This window comes from Herpailurus yagouaroundi, unplaced genomic scaffold (genome assembly GCF_014898765.1).
Source record: "Herpailurus yagouaroundi ecotype Mexico unplaced genomic scaffold, PumYag 191, whole genome shotgun sequence".
Lineage (NCBI taxonomy): Eukaryota > Metazoa > Chordata > Mammalia > Carnivora > Felidae > Herpailurus > Herpailurus yagouaroundi.
The window spans coordinates 14,322,661-14,338,931 of record NW_024412422.1 but is presented as its reverse complement, the minus strand read 5'-3'; the positions used below and the strand labels follow the sequence as shown (position 1 = coordinate 14,338,931).

The 16,271-nt window shown below is 51.9% G+C and overlaps 1 protein-coding gene across 1 annotated transcript in view; it reads left to right on the top strand.

Moving 5' to 3' along the window:
* Positions 1-1,420: 1,420 nt before the first annotated feature.
* The window catches only part of RILPL1 (Rab interacting lysosomal protein like 1), a 31,518-nt gene continuing 16,667 nt past the window's right edge, over positions 1,421-16,271 (top strand). Inside the window, exons 1-4 of the mRNA XM_040444031.1 lie at positions 1,421-1,729; positions 12,865-12,983; positions 13,408-13,479; positions 13,578-13,799. Of these exons, the coding sequence (XP_040299965.1) occupies positions 12,867-12,983; positions 13,408-13,479; positions 13,578-13,799 (411 nt within the window). The 5' untranslated portion in view covers positions 1,421-1,729; positions 12,865-12,866. The remainder of the gene's footprint in view (positions 1,730-12,864; positions 12,984-13,407; positions 13,480-13,577; positions 13,800-16,271) is intronic.

The window sequence follows — 16,271 nt, the reverse complement described above, 5'->3', positions numbered from 1 at the left end:
AATAAAAAATAAATGGGTGAACTGAGGGCGCCTGCGTGGCTCAGTCGGTTGAGCGTCCGAGGTCGGCTCAGGTCATGATCTCGCGGTTCGTGGGTTCGAGCCCCGCGTCGGGCTCTGTGCTGACAGCTCGGAGCCTGGAGCCTGCTTCTGATTCTGTGTCTCCCTCTCTCTGCCCCTCCCCTGCTCACGCTGTCTCTCTCTGTCTCTCAAAAATAAATAAATGTAAAAAAAAACTTTTTTAATTAAAAAAAAATAAAGTATATAATTCAGGGGTCTTGGGTCTATTCACAGAGCTGTGTAACTTCCAGTAGAATCAATTTTAGGATATTTTCATTACTTCGAAAAGAAAACCCATTTCCCCACCAACCCCCCAACCCTAGACGAGTGCCAGTCTGCTTTGTGTCTCTGGATTTACCTGTTCTGGATACTTCCCATCAGTGGAATCATACACTGTGTGGCCTGACTGCCTTCACTTAGCAGCATGTTTTCAAGGTCCATGCATGTTGTTCTTCAACTGATGGACATTTGGGTTGTTTCTTGCCCTTGGCCCTTGTGAAGAATGCTGCTGTGAACATTCGCATACAGGTCTTTGTGTGGACATGGGTTTTCATTTCTCTCTTTTTTTTTGAATGTTTATTTATTTTCAAGAGAGACAGAGACAGAGAGCAAGTAGGCGAGGGGCGGAGAGAGAGGGAGACCAGAATCCGAAGCAGCTCCAGGCTCTGAGCTGTCAGCACAGGGCCCGACGCGGGGCTCGAACCCACAAACCACGAGATCATGACCTGAACCGAGGTTGGGTGCTTAACCAACTGAGCCACCCAGGCACCCCTGGTTTTCATTTCTCTTGGGCAGATCCTTGGATTGGAATTGCTGGTCACATGGTACCTGTTTCTGTTACTAAGGGGCTGCCAGACTGTTCCCCACAGTGGCTGCACCAGTCCGTGTGCTCACCAGCAAGGCTTGAGGGCTCCAACTTTCTCTCATCCTTGTCAACACTGATCATCTCTCTCCTTGATTACAGCCCCTCCCAAAATAATTTCAATAGACTGATCTTAGTTATCTTCACGTCAACCCTGCAAGTCTAGATGGTGGCTCCCCCACTAAGGGAAACAGGCTCGGAGGGGTGAAGCGAGTTGGTTGCCCAGGACCGCTTCAAGAGATGCCTCTGTCAGAGACACAAGGAGTGCTGGGGCCCAGGGGCATCCCCGGGGGTCTTTGCAACTTCTTTCTCCCTTGGAGAGAGGTCTGTCCTCACTCAGGGACTACCCACAGATCAGGGCCGCGACCTGCCCAGAGAGGTTGGGGGTGTTAGGGCCCCTGTGGCCCGGGGCTGCTCATCCGCGCTCTCGGTCTGTCTAGATAGTTAGGAGGTATGGTTGTAGCCCAGTCGGGTCCTGGCAGCATGAATGAGGGCCTTGCCCAGAGGAAGGGCACCTCCTGTCTCTTGCACATGGACTAGTGGCGGCCTTGTTCTCGGTGCCCCAAGGCTCAGGCAGGCCCGGGCTGCTCCCGAGGGAGGGGGGTGAGGCCACCGCCCGGGCAGGCTGTGACCTCACGGCCGGCCCGTCGCTTTCGCAGGAGCTGGAGCTGGTGGAGGACGTGTGGCGGGGGGAGGCGCAGGACCTCCTCTCTCAGATTGCCCAGCTGCAGGAGGAAAACAAGCAGCTCCTGACCAACCTCTCGCACAAAGACGCCAGCTTCTCGGAGGAGGAGTTCCAGAAGCACGAAGGTAGGAGGAGGGGCCAGCCCGGGAGGTCAGGGGAAGGCTGCTCCCACCGTGATCGCCCACCTCCTCGGTAGCAGTCATGGTCACGGTCCCCGAGTGAGGGAGGGCGCGTGCTGGGTCCCAGAGCCTTTTGTCTCGTGTGGTTCCTGTCACTCTGCCTGGGAGAGAACGTGTAGCCCTGCTTTACAGAAGGTGAAACAGGTTCGTTCAGCGGATTGTCATGGGTTCCTCCCTTTCGAGGCTCCGTTCTAGGCACGGGGGACACACAGTGGACAAGACGAAGCCCTTGCCCTCGTGAAGCTTGTGTTCTAGGGCTGGGGAGGGGCTAGATGATAACCATGTAAACCAGTAGATGGCATGGTTCCAGATGGTGACCAGGCCTCTGGAAGAACCCGACCTGGGGGTGTGATAGAGGTGATTTGGTGGGGGGCTTCTTTAGATGAAGTGATCAAGGAAGGCCTCTCTGACAAGGTGACACTGGAGCCCTAGTGAAGTGATGGAGTGAGCAATGCAAATATCTTGGGAGAGAAGCAAGTTCAAAGGCCCTGGGGCATGCGTTCTGTAAAACCAGGAGGGCCAGTGTAAGAGGAGAATGATCGAGGACAAAGGTGGTTAAAGATGAGGTCAGAGGGGTCAGCAGGGTCGGATCACATAGCCCCTGAGAGACGAAGGTTTGGATTTTATTCCAAGTGTGCGGGAAAGCAACTGGACTCTTGCCATGGGCACACGTTGAACAATGAATGACTGAGGGTGGTAAACCAGATCTGAATGGCACTGGAGCCCCTAAACTGTCATTCACCCTGCAAGCAGTTATCTAGACCCTTCACTCCAGGCCCTCTGCTGCTTTTGGGGATGCAAAGACAGACATGGGATATGCTCTGAGCCTGCATCAGCTCTGTTCTCCCCTGGAGCCTCCTTCCTAATCAGAGGCTGCCTGTTGTCCCAGGAATGTCAGACCTCTCTCTTCCTCTTGAAGAAACTCCCTGGGGACCCACACAAGCCCTCCCACCTCCCCCTGCTCGATGGGGTGGGAGATGGGCTTGCATGGGGGCTGAAGTTCAGAACCATAGTTACGCCTCTGTGAGGTTAAAGTAGCAGCACACTGATACGGACTGTAGGTGCTGCAATTCTGTTTTCTTTGGGTTTCCTGTGTTGACATGCATATCGTGCAATGAAAGCAAAAGTCTTAGTGGTTAGAAGGATTGGCTCCAGAGCCAGACTGCCCCGGTGTGAATCCTAACCCAAGACTTACCTCCTAAGTGACTTTGACCAAGTCGCTTGATCTTTGTGTGCCTAAGTTGCTCTCCACGTGAAAAATGGCAGAAACACTGTGTGTCACTCTTAAGGTTGTTGTGACAATTCGATGAATTAATATCTGTAGTTTGCTTAGAATAGTACCTGGTACGTACACACAGCAAGTGTCAGAGCTGTTATTACTGAATTTCTGTTACCTAGTCCAACCTCCTTATTGAACAAATGAGAAAAATTGAGGCTGAGAGAGGGGCAGTGAGGTGCCCAAGGTCATACAGCAAGTTAGTGGTGAAGTCAGGACTGGAGCTTGAGTCTGCCAAAGCAGCCCCCCACCCCCACCCCACCCCCCAAAGAAGGCTTGTACCTCTCTGGGACCTCTTGATCTCAGGCCACCAAATGGGAATCGTGCCCAGCCCCAGAGATTGGGCCACTGTGATATCTTAGTGCCCAGGCGCTGACAGTTCTGGACAGAACACTGTTTATTCATTGACCCTTTGTAAACTCGTTTGTCACTGAAGTGCCTGCTCTCTGCCTGGTGCTCTGGCTGGATTGCCATGTTGGAGGCCAAGAGGCACCTGCTAGGGCCCGAATCTCCCGTCCACAATGCCAGAGGGGGCAGGGATGGAAGAGTGTGGCCGAAGGAAAACTATTATTCTACTTACAACACTCTGACCCAGATGTGTGGGGTATTTTTTCCCCACACCAACCAATTTTCCAGGCACCAGCTGTGTGCCCTAGAATTTAATTCACTTGTGACACTGTCTACCCCAGAGTTAGCATCAGACTCCACAAGTTGAAGGATCAGTCCCACGAGACCGCCCCCACTTCAGGTGTCCTTTGCAGGCGATGGGTCCCCAGGATACACACATTTCTATCCACCTTGGCTGCAAAGTCACAGGTTCCCACAACCACCCCCCACAAGCTCAGTACTTTTCTGGAACGGCTTACAGAACTCAGAGACACGCTATTACTGGTTTATAAAGGATACAAAGGATATTATAAAGGACTCAGATGAATAACCAGATGAAGAAGGGTACACAGGGTGAGGTCTGAAAGGGGTCCAAGCTCAGAGATTTCTGTCCCAGTGGAGTTGGGGTGTGCCACCGTTTGTGCACATGGATATATTCATCAGCCTGGAGGCTCTCTGAACCCCAGAGACCGATGGAAGTGCCATTCTGTAGGGATGCACGATTAAATCACTGGCCATTGGCGATTTGCTTTGTGATTAGGTCAATCACCAGCCCCTTCTCCCCCCTAATCACCAATCATATAGTTGGTTACTCTCGCAACCAGAACCCCATCCTGAAACCATCTAAGGGGGCCACCAAGAGTCACCTCATTATCATAAACTCAAAAATGGCAGAAAGGAGCTTATGACAATAGAAGATACTCCTCTCCCCTCTTCAGGAGATCACAAGTTTTAGGAATTCTGTGCCAAGAACTGGGGCCAAAGACCAAATGCATATATGATACGTATATATCATACATATATGTGTGTGTGTGTGTATATATATATATATATATATACATATTATATGTGTGTGTGTAAAGTGCTTAGCACTTATATTCATATTCACATACATAAAATGTATATTATGTATATATAATTATATATTATATGTGTAAATATATTTTTCTTATTATATTGCAATATCACAGTGGCATGGTAATACATACTCAGTCCCTTGAATGAAAAATAAACCCAGCAAGTGTAATACACAAAGCAGGAGATTATAGGATAGGAGAGTTAAACCAGTTATACTGGAAGTTACATTAAATGTAAACGGACTAAAAGTTCCAGATAAAGATTGTCAAAAAGGATTTAAAAAATTTTTTTTCATGTTTATTTTTGAGAGAGACAGAGAATGAGTAGGGAAAGGGCAGAGAGAGTGAGACACAGAATCTGAAGCAGGCTTCAGGCTCCAAGCTGACAGCACAGAGCCTGATGCAGGGCTCAAACTCACTAACTGCGAGATCATGACCTGAGTCGAAGTTGGACACCCAACTGACTGAGCCACCCAGGTGCCCCTGTCAAAAAGGACTTTAAAAGTTCAACTGTATGTTGTTTCTAAGAGACCTCTCTGGTAAAGGTTGAAAGTAAAAGGCTGAGAAAAGATGTACTGTGCAAACACTAACCAAAAGAAAGGTGGTGTGGTTATACGGATGTAAGATAAAATAGACTTCAAGGCAGAGATCACTCTGATGATAAAAAGTTCAGTTCACCAAGAAAATGTGGTTTTCAATTTGTGCATACCTGGTAATTTAGCCTCAAAGTTTATAAAGCAAAAGTGAGGGGCTCCTGGGCAGCTCAGCCGGTTAAGTGTCAGACTTCAGTTCAGGTGATGATCTCACAGGGTTCGAGCCCCACATCGGGCTCTGCACTGGTGGTGTTGAGCCTGCTTGGGATTCTCTGTCTCCCTCCCTCTCTGCCCCTTCCCCACTTGTGCTCTCTCCCTCTCTCTCTCAAAATAAGTAAATAAATAAACTTAAAAAGAAATCAAAAATGAACAGAAATATGTCCAGAAGAGGCAAATCTATAGACAAAGCAGACTAGCGGTTGCCAAGGGCTGCAGGGAGGTCAGGAAAGGGCGGGGGGTGGGGGGGTGACTGCTAAGGGGAATGAGGTTTCTTTAGAGGAGTGATAAAAACATAGTGGTAATGGGGGCGCCTGGGTGGCGCAGTCGGTTAAGCGTCCGACTTCAACCAGGTCACGATCTCGCGGTCCGTGAGTTCGAGCCCCGCGTCAGGGTCTGGGCTGATGGCTCAGAGCCTGGAGCCTGTTTCCGATTCTGTGTCTCCCTCTCTCTCTGCCCCTCCCCCGTTCATGCTCTGTCTCTCTCTGTCCCAAAGATAAATAAACGTTTGAAAAAAAAAAAAATTAAAAAAAAAAACAAAACATAGTGGTAATGATTGCACAGCTTTGTGAACATACTAAAAGCCACCAAATTCTACACTTTAAATATAATAATTTAAAAAGTGGACAAATTTATTTTTAAAAATTTTAATGTTTATCTATTTTTCAGAGAGACACAGAGTTCTAGCAGGGAAGGGGCGCAGAGAGAGGGAGACACAGAATCCGAAGCAGGCTCCAGGCTCCGAGCTGTCAGCACAGAGCCCTGCGCGGAGCTCAAACCCATGAACTGTGCGATCATGACCTGAGTTGAAATCAGATGCTTACTGACTGAGCCACCCTCCCCCAAAGTGGACAGAAATTAAGAAAAAATACATCCACAATCATCGTGGGAGATTTTAACATGCCTCTCTTAACGGACAGAGTAAACCAAAACCAAAACAGTAGGGACACCTGGATGGCTCAGTCAGTTGAGGGTCTGAATCTTGATTTCAGTTTAGGTCATGATCCCAGGGTCGTGGGATCGAGCCCTGTGTTGGGCTGTGCGCTGAGCATGGAGCCTGCTTGGGATTCTCTCTCTCTCTCTCTCTCTCTCTCTCCCTCTCCCCTTCTCACGCGTGCGCCTGCTCTCTCTCTGTCTCAAAAACAAAACAGTAAGGTTTTAGGATGTGATCAGTGGATTAGTAAAGCCATGTCCGTGTGTGAGGGAGGGGAGACCAGCCCCAGCCCTGCAGATCCTGGCCCGCTGAGCCCCGTGAGATGCAAAGCAGACAGAGCATCGGAGGTACGAACCTGCTGCAGCCTGTGGACGTAAACAGCCGAGGACTGGACTCAGGTGGGGCCAAAGTTTGACTTTCTTCCCTCAAAAAATTGCCTACAGCCCGAGAGCTGAAGGCAGGAAATCTGCTTGGGCGTCTCAGTTAACATTTTCTGTCAAAGGAGACCTGGGCCTGAGCGGTTCCACAGCTGAGGCCCCCACGTCCAGCCTCAAGACTTGAGGACATTGATGGAGTTTTTCCCAATGTTTTACTTTCAGGAGAAAACAAAATGAAAAACAACTTTTCGAAGCAAAAATACAATGCATGCATGTTATTATTATTTTTTTAATCAAACAGTGCAAAGCTGTGGTGAAAACTCGATCTCCCTTCCACTGCTAATTCCTGTTCCCAAGCAGTCTGCCTGGAGGAAGCCCTGGAAAAACCCTTTACAGTCCTTCTGCAGATTTTCTGTGCGTGTTCAAATGTCCATATTGACACAAATGCAGAAGGAAAACATCCCCTTTCACCCCCTCACAAATGGTAACTATTTCTAGATGTTTGGCGCCTTGGTTGTTAGGTTTTTTGTTTTCGTTTTACCTTTTTATTTTGGAATAGTTTTAGATTTACAGAAAAGTTGCATAGTACAGAGAGTTCCCATAATGCCACTTATAGTATCCCCCTAAGAGTGACATCTTATGTCACCACGGTCATTGGTCACAACGAAGAAACCCACATTGGCATGTTACTATGAACTGTCCCACAGGCTTTATCTGGATTTCACCAGGTTTTAGATTAATGTCCTTTTCTTGCTCCAGCATCCGGTCCAGGATGCCATACCGGATATAGTGTACCTTGATTTTTCACTTACTGTATCTTGCAGAATTTCCATATCCATACAGATCTGCTTCTTTGTTTTTTAAGAACGGCAAGGCAGTAGAGCGGAGGAGTTAAGGCCATGAACTCGGAAGCCAGACTGCCCGAGTCCAAATCTGAGCTCCACCGGATCTCACCTGTGGCCACGTTATCTACCTTTACGTAATTCGACTTCCTCATTTGTAAAATGTGAATATGATCATAAGGACTAAATGAGTTGCTGCATGTAAAAGGCTTGGCACGTAGTAAGCACCAGAGAAACATTTGCTGTGATTTGTTTTATAACTGCATTATTGAGGTATCGATTCGCCCATTTAGAATGTACAGGCCAGTGGCTCTTAGCCTACTCAGAATTGTGCAGTCATCACTACAACTTAGGACATTTTCATCACCTTAGAAGAAACACCAACCCCCTTTACCACCACCGTTACCCGATTCTTCCCGCTGCCATCTCACCCCCAGCCGCAAGCAACCACCGATCTGCTTTCTGCCTCCGTAGATTTGCCTTTTTTGGACGCTTCATGTAAATGGGATCGATTAATAGGTGATCTCTTGTGTCTGGCTTCTTTCACTCGGCATGGTGACCTCAGGGTTCGTCCACATGTAGCGGCTGTCCCTGCCTCGCTCCTTTTTATGGCTGAGCGATACCCCACTGTACGGATAGGCCGCGTTTTCTGCTTATCCATTCATCTGTCGACGGACACTTGGGTTGTTTCCAGCTTTGGGCTGGTGTGAATAGTGCTGCTGTGAACATTCCAGCACAAGTTTTTGTGCAGACGTGTGTTTTCAGTGCTTTGGGGTGTATACCTGGGAGTGGAATTGCTGGGCTGTGTGGGTAACTACGTTGAGGTTATTGAAGAGCCCTCAGCTGCCTTTCTGTCTGGGACCTCTGGGGGTGACCCGGGAGCTCCCTTGCCTGCCCCAGTGATGCTACAAAGGCATCTGGGGCCTCAGGCCATGGCCGTGAACGCCCGGAGCGGCTGCTCCTGTGCACATCATCACATCTGTCTGCTCTGAGTGGGAGAGCTTTGCCTCAGCTCTCTTTCCAGACCCCTGTGGGCTTAGCCCCCATGGGCACCATCTGAGACGCCCTTCATTGGCATCTAGCGTGGGTCCGACTCCCAAAGGGTTAGCTCGGGGAGGCTTGGGTTTTCCACTCAGCACAACCCCCACCCGAGTGGAGAGACCGGGCAGATGCCAGGCATGCCTTTCACGGTTATTTTTATTTTGCATGGGGAAACCATGGGAACACAGCACGGACAAAAGCATTTCTGCCACCTGTGAGAGGAACAGACGTTGGGCAGAGGGGTCCCTGCGGGGAGGTGGAGCCCGTGACGTTCGACCTGTGTGCCAGGCGCTCCTTGAGATGTGGGGCAAGGCCCAGGGGCTGAGTGAGGATTTGAGGGCGCCGCTGTGAGGTGTGGGGCGAGTGGGCCAGGAGAGCCTGTGTAGATGAGCTCGCCCTGCATATGCAACAGTGCTTATTAGACTAACACGGGGCACAGGGCACTGTCTGCTGTCTCCTGCTCCCTGGAAGTCTCCAGATTAAAGAGCACGTCCCTGCCCCTTGTTTTTGGAAATCCTTTTTGTCGGCTGGAGGGCAACGAGAAAAACTGCTTGTTAGGGGCGCCTGGGTGGCTCATTCGGTTGAGCGTCCGACTTCGGCTCAGGTCGTGATCTCCCGGTTCGTGAGTTCGAACCACACGTTGGGCTCTGTGCTGACAGCTCAGAGCCTGGAGCCTACATCGGAGTCTGTGTCTCCCTCTCCCTCTCTGCCCCTCCCCCGCCCACACTCTGTCTTTCTGTCTCTAAAAAATAAATAAACATTAAAAAAAAATTTTTTAAAGAAAAACTACTTGTTAGCGTATGCGGAAATGAATTGCAGGTCTCAGAGCCATTGGACTAGGGAGATGTGGGGGGCGGGGGTAGGGATGTGCTCAAGGGTCTGGAAAAAATTCTTGGGCTCTGGCCAAACAACTCCGTAACCAGGAGAGGAGGAAAACCGACCACAGAGCCATTTTCTGAAGAGCAGCCGTGGGCCCCCCCCCCCCCTTAATATAAGGCATCGTGTTCTCAGAGACTGCCGGGTGGAGTTCAGATCCCAGCCCCACCCTTACCAACCGGGTCACCGGGGAAGGGCACCTAACCTACCGTTCCCATCCTCAGATTCCTTACCTGTGAAATGGGAACAGCAGCTCCCGGCTCCTAGGATTGGTGAGAACAAAGTGTATGGAGCATCAGACTTGGAGCTGCCCAGTAAAAGATGTCCCTGAGGGCGATTAGGTTGATTTGGTCCTACCAGCCGAGCCTTACGTGGAAGCTGAGAGTGACTGGTATGAATTTTAGCTCAGTAAAGACTCAGCCGTGCACCCTCTCTGGGCCTTTCTGCATAAGCTTGCCAGAGCAGTTGAGTTTCCTGGGGTTACTGTAGCAAAGCACCATGAACTGGGGCGCTTGAAACAACGGAAGTGCGTCCTCTCACAGATCTGGAGGCCAGGAGTCCAAAGTCAAGGTGTGGGAGCCTCGTTCCGCTGCTGGAGGCCACCAGCGTGCCTTGGCTTGTGGCCACGTCCCTCCAGCCTCTCCATTGTCATGTGGTCTGTGTGTCTGTGTCAGAAGCCCCGTCTCCTTTCCCTTCTAAGGGTTCCGGTGCTAGGATTTAGGGCCCCCCTCGTGTGGCGTGACCTCGTCTTCATCAGTTGCATCTGTAGAGACTCTTTTCACGGAAGATCACATTCTGAGGTTCCGGATGGACAGAGGTTGGTGGGGGGGGGGGTGCTCTTCTAGCCCATACACTTGCCGATAACGTCAGGAGCTTGGGCCACGGGAGGCCGGCAGGATGGCAGCGTGGGCTCTGCCCCCACGACCGCCTGACTGTGTCAACCAGGTGCCACTAACTGGGTGCCACCAACTAGCTGTGTGGCCCCGCGTAAGTTAAGTAGCTATCGTGTACCTCAGGCTTCTTCTGCCGTAACAACGAGGAGAGCAGGAATTCTACTTCGTAAGGTTTTCCGAGGATGAAATGAGCTCTAAGTACAGTTGCGATCAGGTTTTTCCAGGAGACTCTGAGATGAGAATTCCTGTGCAGGTGATTTTATTTATTTATTGTTTAAGTATTCATTTATTTTTGAGAGAGAGAGAGAGAGAGAGGCTGAGCATGAGCGGGGGAGGGACAGAGAGAGAAGGAGACACGGAATCCGAAGCAGGTTCCGGGCTCTGAGCTGTCAGCACAGAGCCCGACGCGGGGCTTGAACTGACCATATGCAAGATCATGACCTGAACTGAAGTCAGACACTTAACCAACTGAGCTACCCAGGTGCCCCCCCCTTTGTAAATCTTTATTGTTAATTTATTATTTTTGAGAGAGAGAGACAGAGAGTGTGAGCAGGGAGGGGCAGAGAGAGAGGGAGACATGGGATCCAAAGCAGGCTCTAGGAAGGCAGCATGGCATCTTGGAGAGGACATGGGACTCGGAGTCAGAAAACCGGGGTTGGAGCCCTGGCTCTGCCAGGGCTTGGCTGTGCGACATTGAACAAGTCTGTCTCTGGGCCTCAGTTTTCCGTATGTGTAAGATGGGACTGATGTTAAAAACAACAGTGATAATAATACCCACTTCTGGAAATAACACTGAAATGGTTAAGGATATAAAGCGTTTTTTCCTTAGTGGGCTTGGTGGGAGTGAGTCGCGCTTTGGGAATGAGGGGGGGCAGCGGGGGATGGGTCCCGACCGCATCAGCCTGGAGCGTCTACCCCGTGGGAAGCCCTAGAATACAGCGACAGTTGAGGCAGGATGGCTGCCCTCCAGGACGTCCGCATTGTGACTGTTATAGAAAGTCTCATGCTCTTCAGGAGCAAGGCCCAGGTCCTACCTGGGTTTGTGGCCCCTGCAACATTGCACAAATGCCTGTCCATGGTGTCGACCGCCTGCTTGGGCATATCCAGGACAGGAGAGGGGAGATTCTCAGCGGGAAAGACTCAGATGGAATGGAGCAGGTTGGAGGAGGGAATCATGTAGGGAGAGAAAGGGAGAATGGTTCTCTCTTGTTAGTCTGTGGTTGAGGCTGACCACCACTGCTCCTGGGAAGCAAGGATTAGCTGTCGACCCCAGTGCTTGTAGGAGGCTGAATAATGGTCCCCAAAATATCAGGTCCTGATCCCTGGAATCTGTGGATGTTACCTCGTAGGGTAAAATATTTACAGTTGTGGGACGCCTGGGTGGCTCAGTCGGTTAAGCAGCTTGCCTTCCGCTCAGGTGGTGATCTCACAGTTCGTGAGTTCGAGCCTTATATCCGGCTCTCTGCTGTCAGTGTGGACCCTGCTTCAGATCCTCTGTCCCTCCCCTCTCTGCACCTGCTCTGCTCACCCTCTCTCTCAAAAATAAATAAGCTTAAAAAAAAAATCTTTACAGATGCGATTTTGTTTAAGATCCTGCGAGGGGGAGGGGCGCCTGGGTGGCTCAGTCCGTTAAGTGTCCGACTTTAGCTCAGGTCAGGATCTTGTGGTTTGTGAGTTCGAGCCCCATGGAGGGCTCTGTGCTAACAGCTCGGAGCCTGGAGCCTGCTTCGGATTCTGTGTCTCTCTCTGCTCCTCCCCTGTTCATGCTCTGTCTCTCTCTCTCTCTCAAAAATAACTAAACATTAAAAAAAATTAAAAAAAAAAAAGATCTTGAGAGGGGAGGTTATCCTGAATTATTCAGGTGGGCCCTAAATGCGATCAAAGTGTCCTTATTATAAGAGCGGGGCAGAGAGAGGTCTGACACAGACCGAAGAGGAGGAGGCCCTGTGACCACGGAGGCAGAAACCAGAGTGATGTGGCCACAAGCCCAGGGACACTGGGAGCCACCAGAAGCTAGAAGAGGGAAGGGACTCATCCTCCCCTAGAGCCTCCGGAGGGAGCACAGCCCTGGCGACATCTTGACTTTGGACTGATTTTAAACTTCTGCCTTCTAGAACTATGAGAAAATAAATTTCTGATGCTTCAGGCTGTCCGATTTTGTCACTCGTGTTGCAGCGGCCACCCGTCCCCACGGTTTATGAACGCCCTAGATCACTTAGCGAGCACCTGCTGTGTGCCGGGCACCGTGCTAGCCGAGGGAATACGCAGTGAACGGGACAGGCAAGGCCCTGCCTCCCGGAGCCGACTGTATACTTCGGGGGGCCGGGGGCCGGGGCCGGCAGAAACAGACAGCACCCCTTGGCTTTGTCTCCCACGCTTCCTGTGTATTCGCTGAATCAGTCCTCACAGTGGCCGTGTGGGGTAGGTACTATGTTTCCCATTTTGTGGATGTGGAAACTGAGGCACAGAGAGGCTAGCCCGAAGCAGCGGCCGGGGCCCTGAGGCGGGATGAGCTCGGAGGGGACGGGGGACGCGGGGCTCACCCGCTGCCCTCGCCCACCCCGCCGCAGGCATGTCGGAGCGCGAGCGGCAGGTGATGAAGAAGCTGAAGGAGGTGGTGGACAAGCAGCGGGACGAGATTCGCGCCAGGGACAGGGAGCTGGGTCTGAAGAACGAAGACGTGGAGGCCGTGAGTGGCAGCCCCCGCCCCGTGCCCGCCCTCCGGGCCAGCGGTCCCCTTGCCCCCTTCTGTCCTTCCGTGGGCTCTGGGCGGCGGGGTCCGGAAGCGGCGGCCGCGGGGCCGACCCTCGGCCGAGTGTGCGCTGCCCCAGGAGGGAACATGGCGCTGCCTGCCCCGTGACCTTGCTACTCCCACGCCCCGGGGAGGTGCCGAGGCCCAGTCAGGCTTTGTTCTGACCCCGACGCTTCCGTCAGCCCCGCCTCGTCGTGCCCCTCCGGGAGCAGGCCAGCACGGTCCAGGCTGCTCTAGAAACCCGGACGGCGTCTGCGCCGGAATTAGAAAAAGATGCCCCATTCTCAAGGCATGCTACTTCTGCCCGTTCGGAAGTCGTCGTAATACACTGACGAAACACTTCTCTTCCAACTGTCATCAGATTATCCTAGCGTTTCTGGCCTCAGCAGTTCTAAGAATAAGAGCAGACTTCAAACAAAGCAAGATGTCTCCGGTGCGAATGGCACGCCTGTAGGCGATTTGCCCTCGTGCAGTGCACCACACGAGCTACTGCATGTGGCGGCCCCATAAACGGCCTTCCTCTTTCTCCAGCTGCAGCAGCAGCAGACGCGGCTGATGAAGATCAACCACGACCTCCGGCACCGCGTCACAGTGGTGGAGGCCCAGGGGAAGGCCCTGATCGAACAGAAGGTGGAACTAGAGGCAGATCTGCAAACCAAGGAACAGGAGATGGGCAGCCTGCGGGCAGAGCTTGGGAAGCTGCGAGAGAGGCTGCAGGGTGAACTCAGCCAGAATGGAGAGGAGGAGCCCGAGGTAAGCGGGAAGCCAGCCACCGAAGCCAAGTGGGAAGGTAGGTCTGTGAGCCGGCTGGAGGTGGGCAAGGCTGCCTGGTTTTTCCCATTACACTTAGGGGAGCTGGGAGGAGCCTGAGCCGGGAGCTATAGCGTGTAGCTGGCTAACTACACGGACTCTAGAGCTGGTCCGACTCGCTCCGAATCTAGCCTGTTACTACCTCCCTGACCTTGGATAAATTACTTAGACTTTCCGTGCCTCAGTTTCCTCATGTCTAAAATGGGAACAATAACAGTCTAGCCCCAGGTCATCGTGACAATTAAGTGAGTTAGTTCACTTACAGTGTTGGCTGTTGTTATTGATTACCGTGATCGTCTGGAGGAGTCAAAAAGGCTTTTTCTGAAGAGGTGATCAAGGGACGCCTGGGTGGCTCAGTCAGTTAAGCGTTCGACTCTTGATTTCGGCTCAGGTCATGATCTCACAGTTTGTGAGATTGAGCCCCGAGTTGGCCTCTGTGCTGACATCTCGGAGCCTGCTTGGGATTCTCTTTCTCCCTCTCTCTCTCCCCCTCCCCCACTTGTTCTCTCTTTCTCTCTCAAAATAAGTAAGCATTTTCTAAAAAGACATTATCAAAAGAAGGAGAGAGTAAACAGTGAAGGGGGAGTGAGTTCCAGGCAGGGGAGTGGCACACGCAAAGGCCCTGTGGCAGGAGAAATTGCAGTGCAATCGGGGGAGCCTAAGAAGACAAGGGTGGCTGGTATGCAGTGTGAGGGGGAGGCAGAAGGTCTGAGTGAGGTCAGAGAGATGGGCACGGGCTGGTGCTGCAGGCCAGGGAGGCCACAGGGTGGGGTTTGGTCTTCTACCTGGAAGCACTGTGCTGAGTACTGTGGAGGTTCAAAGAGCTTACCGTCCAGTGCAGGAGACAGACTTGGACACCCGCAGCCACTTAAGGTGGGAGGGGATTATCTTCGTGGTAAGAGATTGTCTTCTGGGTTCCCTTGAGGCAGAGCTTGAGAAAAGGAAGATGGGCAGGAGGTTTACCTGGGAGGTGACCCCAGAGATCAGGGGCATGAGACGGGGAAGAAGGAAAAGTGGATTCGGGGGTGTTACTGCAGTGGGAGCTCAGTCCTGCTGGGACCTCTGAGAAACACAGAAGTGTCTTTCTGGAGGAGAAAGGCTTGGAACGTTCATCCACATGCACCCGCCCCCAGTGAGCTGGTGGCCTCTGGGGGTGTTATGTCCCCGACAATCCCGGGCAGGACTTACAGAGCAGATCTCAGGGCAGAAATGGAAAGATGTGCGATGTGTGCCTGGGGTTGGGGGGGCAGGGGGGCTTTTTCCACGGCTGGAAGTACACCACAGCTACACCTAAAATCTGGACACGGGGCACCAGAGGGGTCTGCCCCAGAGAGGTGCCCCCGGGGGGTGTACCAGGAACACAGAGATGGGGCAGTTAATCCTGACGGGGTTGGCGCACAGTTTCATGGAGGAGGTGTCCCTTCAGCTGGATGTCAGTGTTGACAGTGCTAAGATTTTGATAGGTAGTTGTGGAAGGTGGACGTGCTGCTTCAGAAAAACAGTGGACTGTTCGGGAAGGGCTCGGGGCTTACTCTTTCTTCCAGCAAATATTTACTGACTGTTTCAGGTTTGCAGACACTGTGCTAGTTTCCTGGGTTACAGGTAGGGGAGGGAAGACAGAGGAGCCCACAATCAGGTTGGCTCAAATGCCAGCACGGTCGTTAGATATCTCGTGAGTTCAGGCCAGACAGTTCTAGATTCTCCGAAGCACAGGTACCTGGGATACAGTTAGGGAGGTTAGGGAAAGAGGCCTTAAAAGGGAGAGGTTAGGGCTTGCTTTTTGGCTAGAAGTGACAGAAGCCTAAATTAAAGTGATTTAAGGAATAAAAAAACAAAAAGAGGAATTTTGGGTTGTATAGTAAAAGCTTTGAGTTAATGATGGCTTCAGGTATAGCTGGTTCCAGGGGCCCAAATGATGCTATCAGATCTCTCAGCTTTGCTTTCCTCTGTGTCGGTGTCATTCTCAAGTCGGCTCTTGCCATATAGTGGCCCCTGGTACTCTACCAGTATACCAACCCCAGTGAAAAGAAATTGCCTCTTTCCCAAATTCCCAGCCAGTCTCAGGAAACCCTCTCCTCGGCCCATCGCTGAACCAGTCATTGTGCCCTGAGGTCCGGAATATGCATGGGGTGTCTGTTCCTGAGTCACATGGCTACGCCACGCGGTGCCCATCCATGCCGCACGCGCCGGAGGTGGGCAGGGGGAGTTTCTCCAGAGGACAGCGGCAAGGACCCAGCCCAGACAAGTATGGAAACGGTGGCAGGGCAGACAGAGACGGCAGCCGTCGTCTACAGCACCGGGAAGTCGGAGCCCAGAAGGCCACACACAAGACTCTGAGCAGTGGGGACTGTGGCGCCCCCCACAGGGTTCAGCAGGGGAGGAGTGGGATCAGCTCGGAGTCTATGGAGGGCTCTT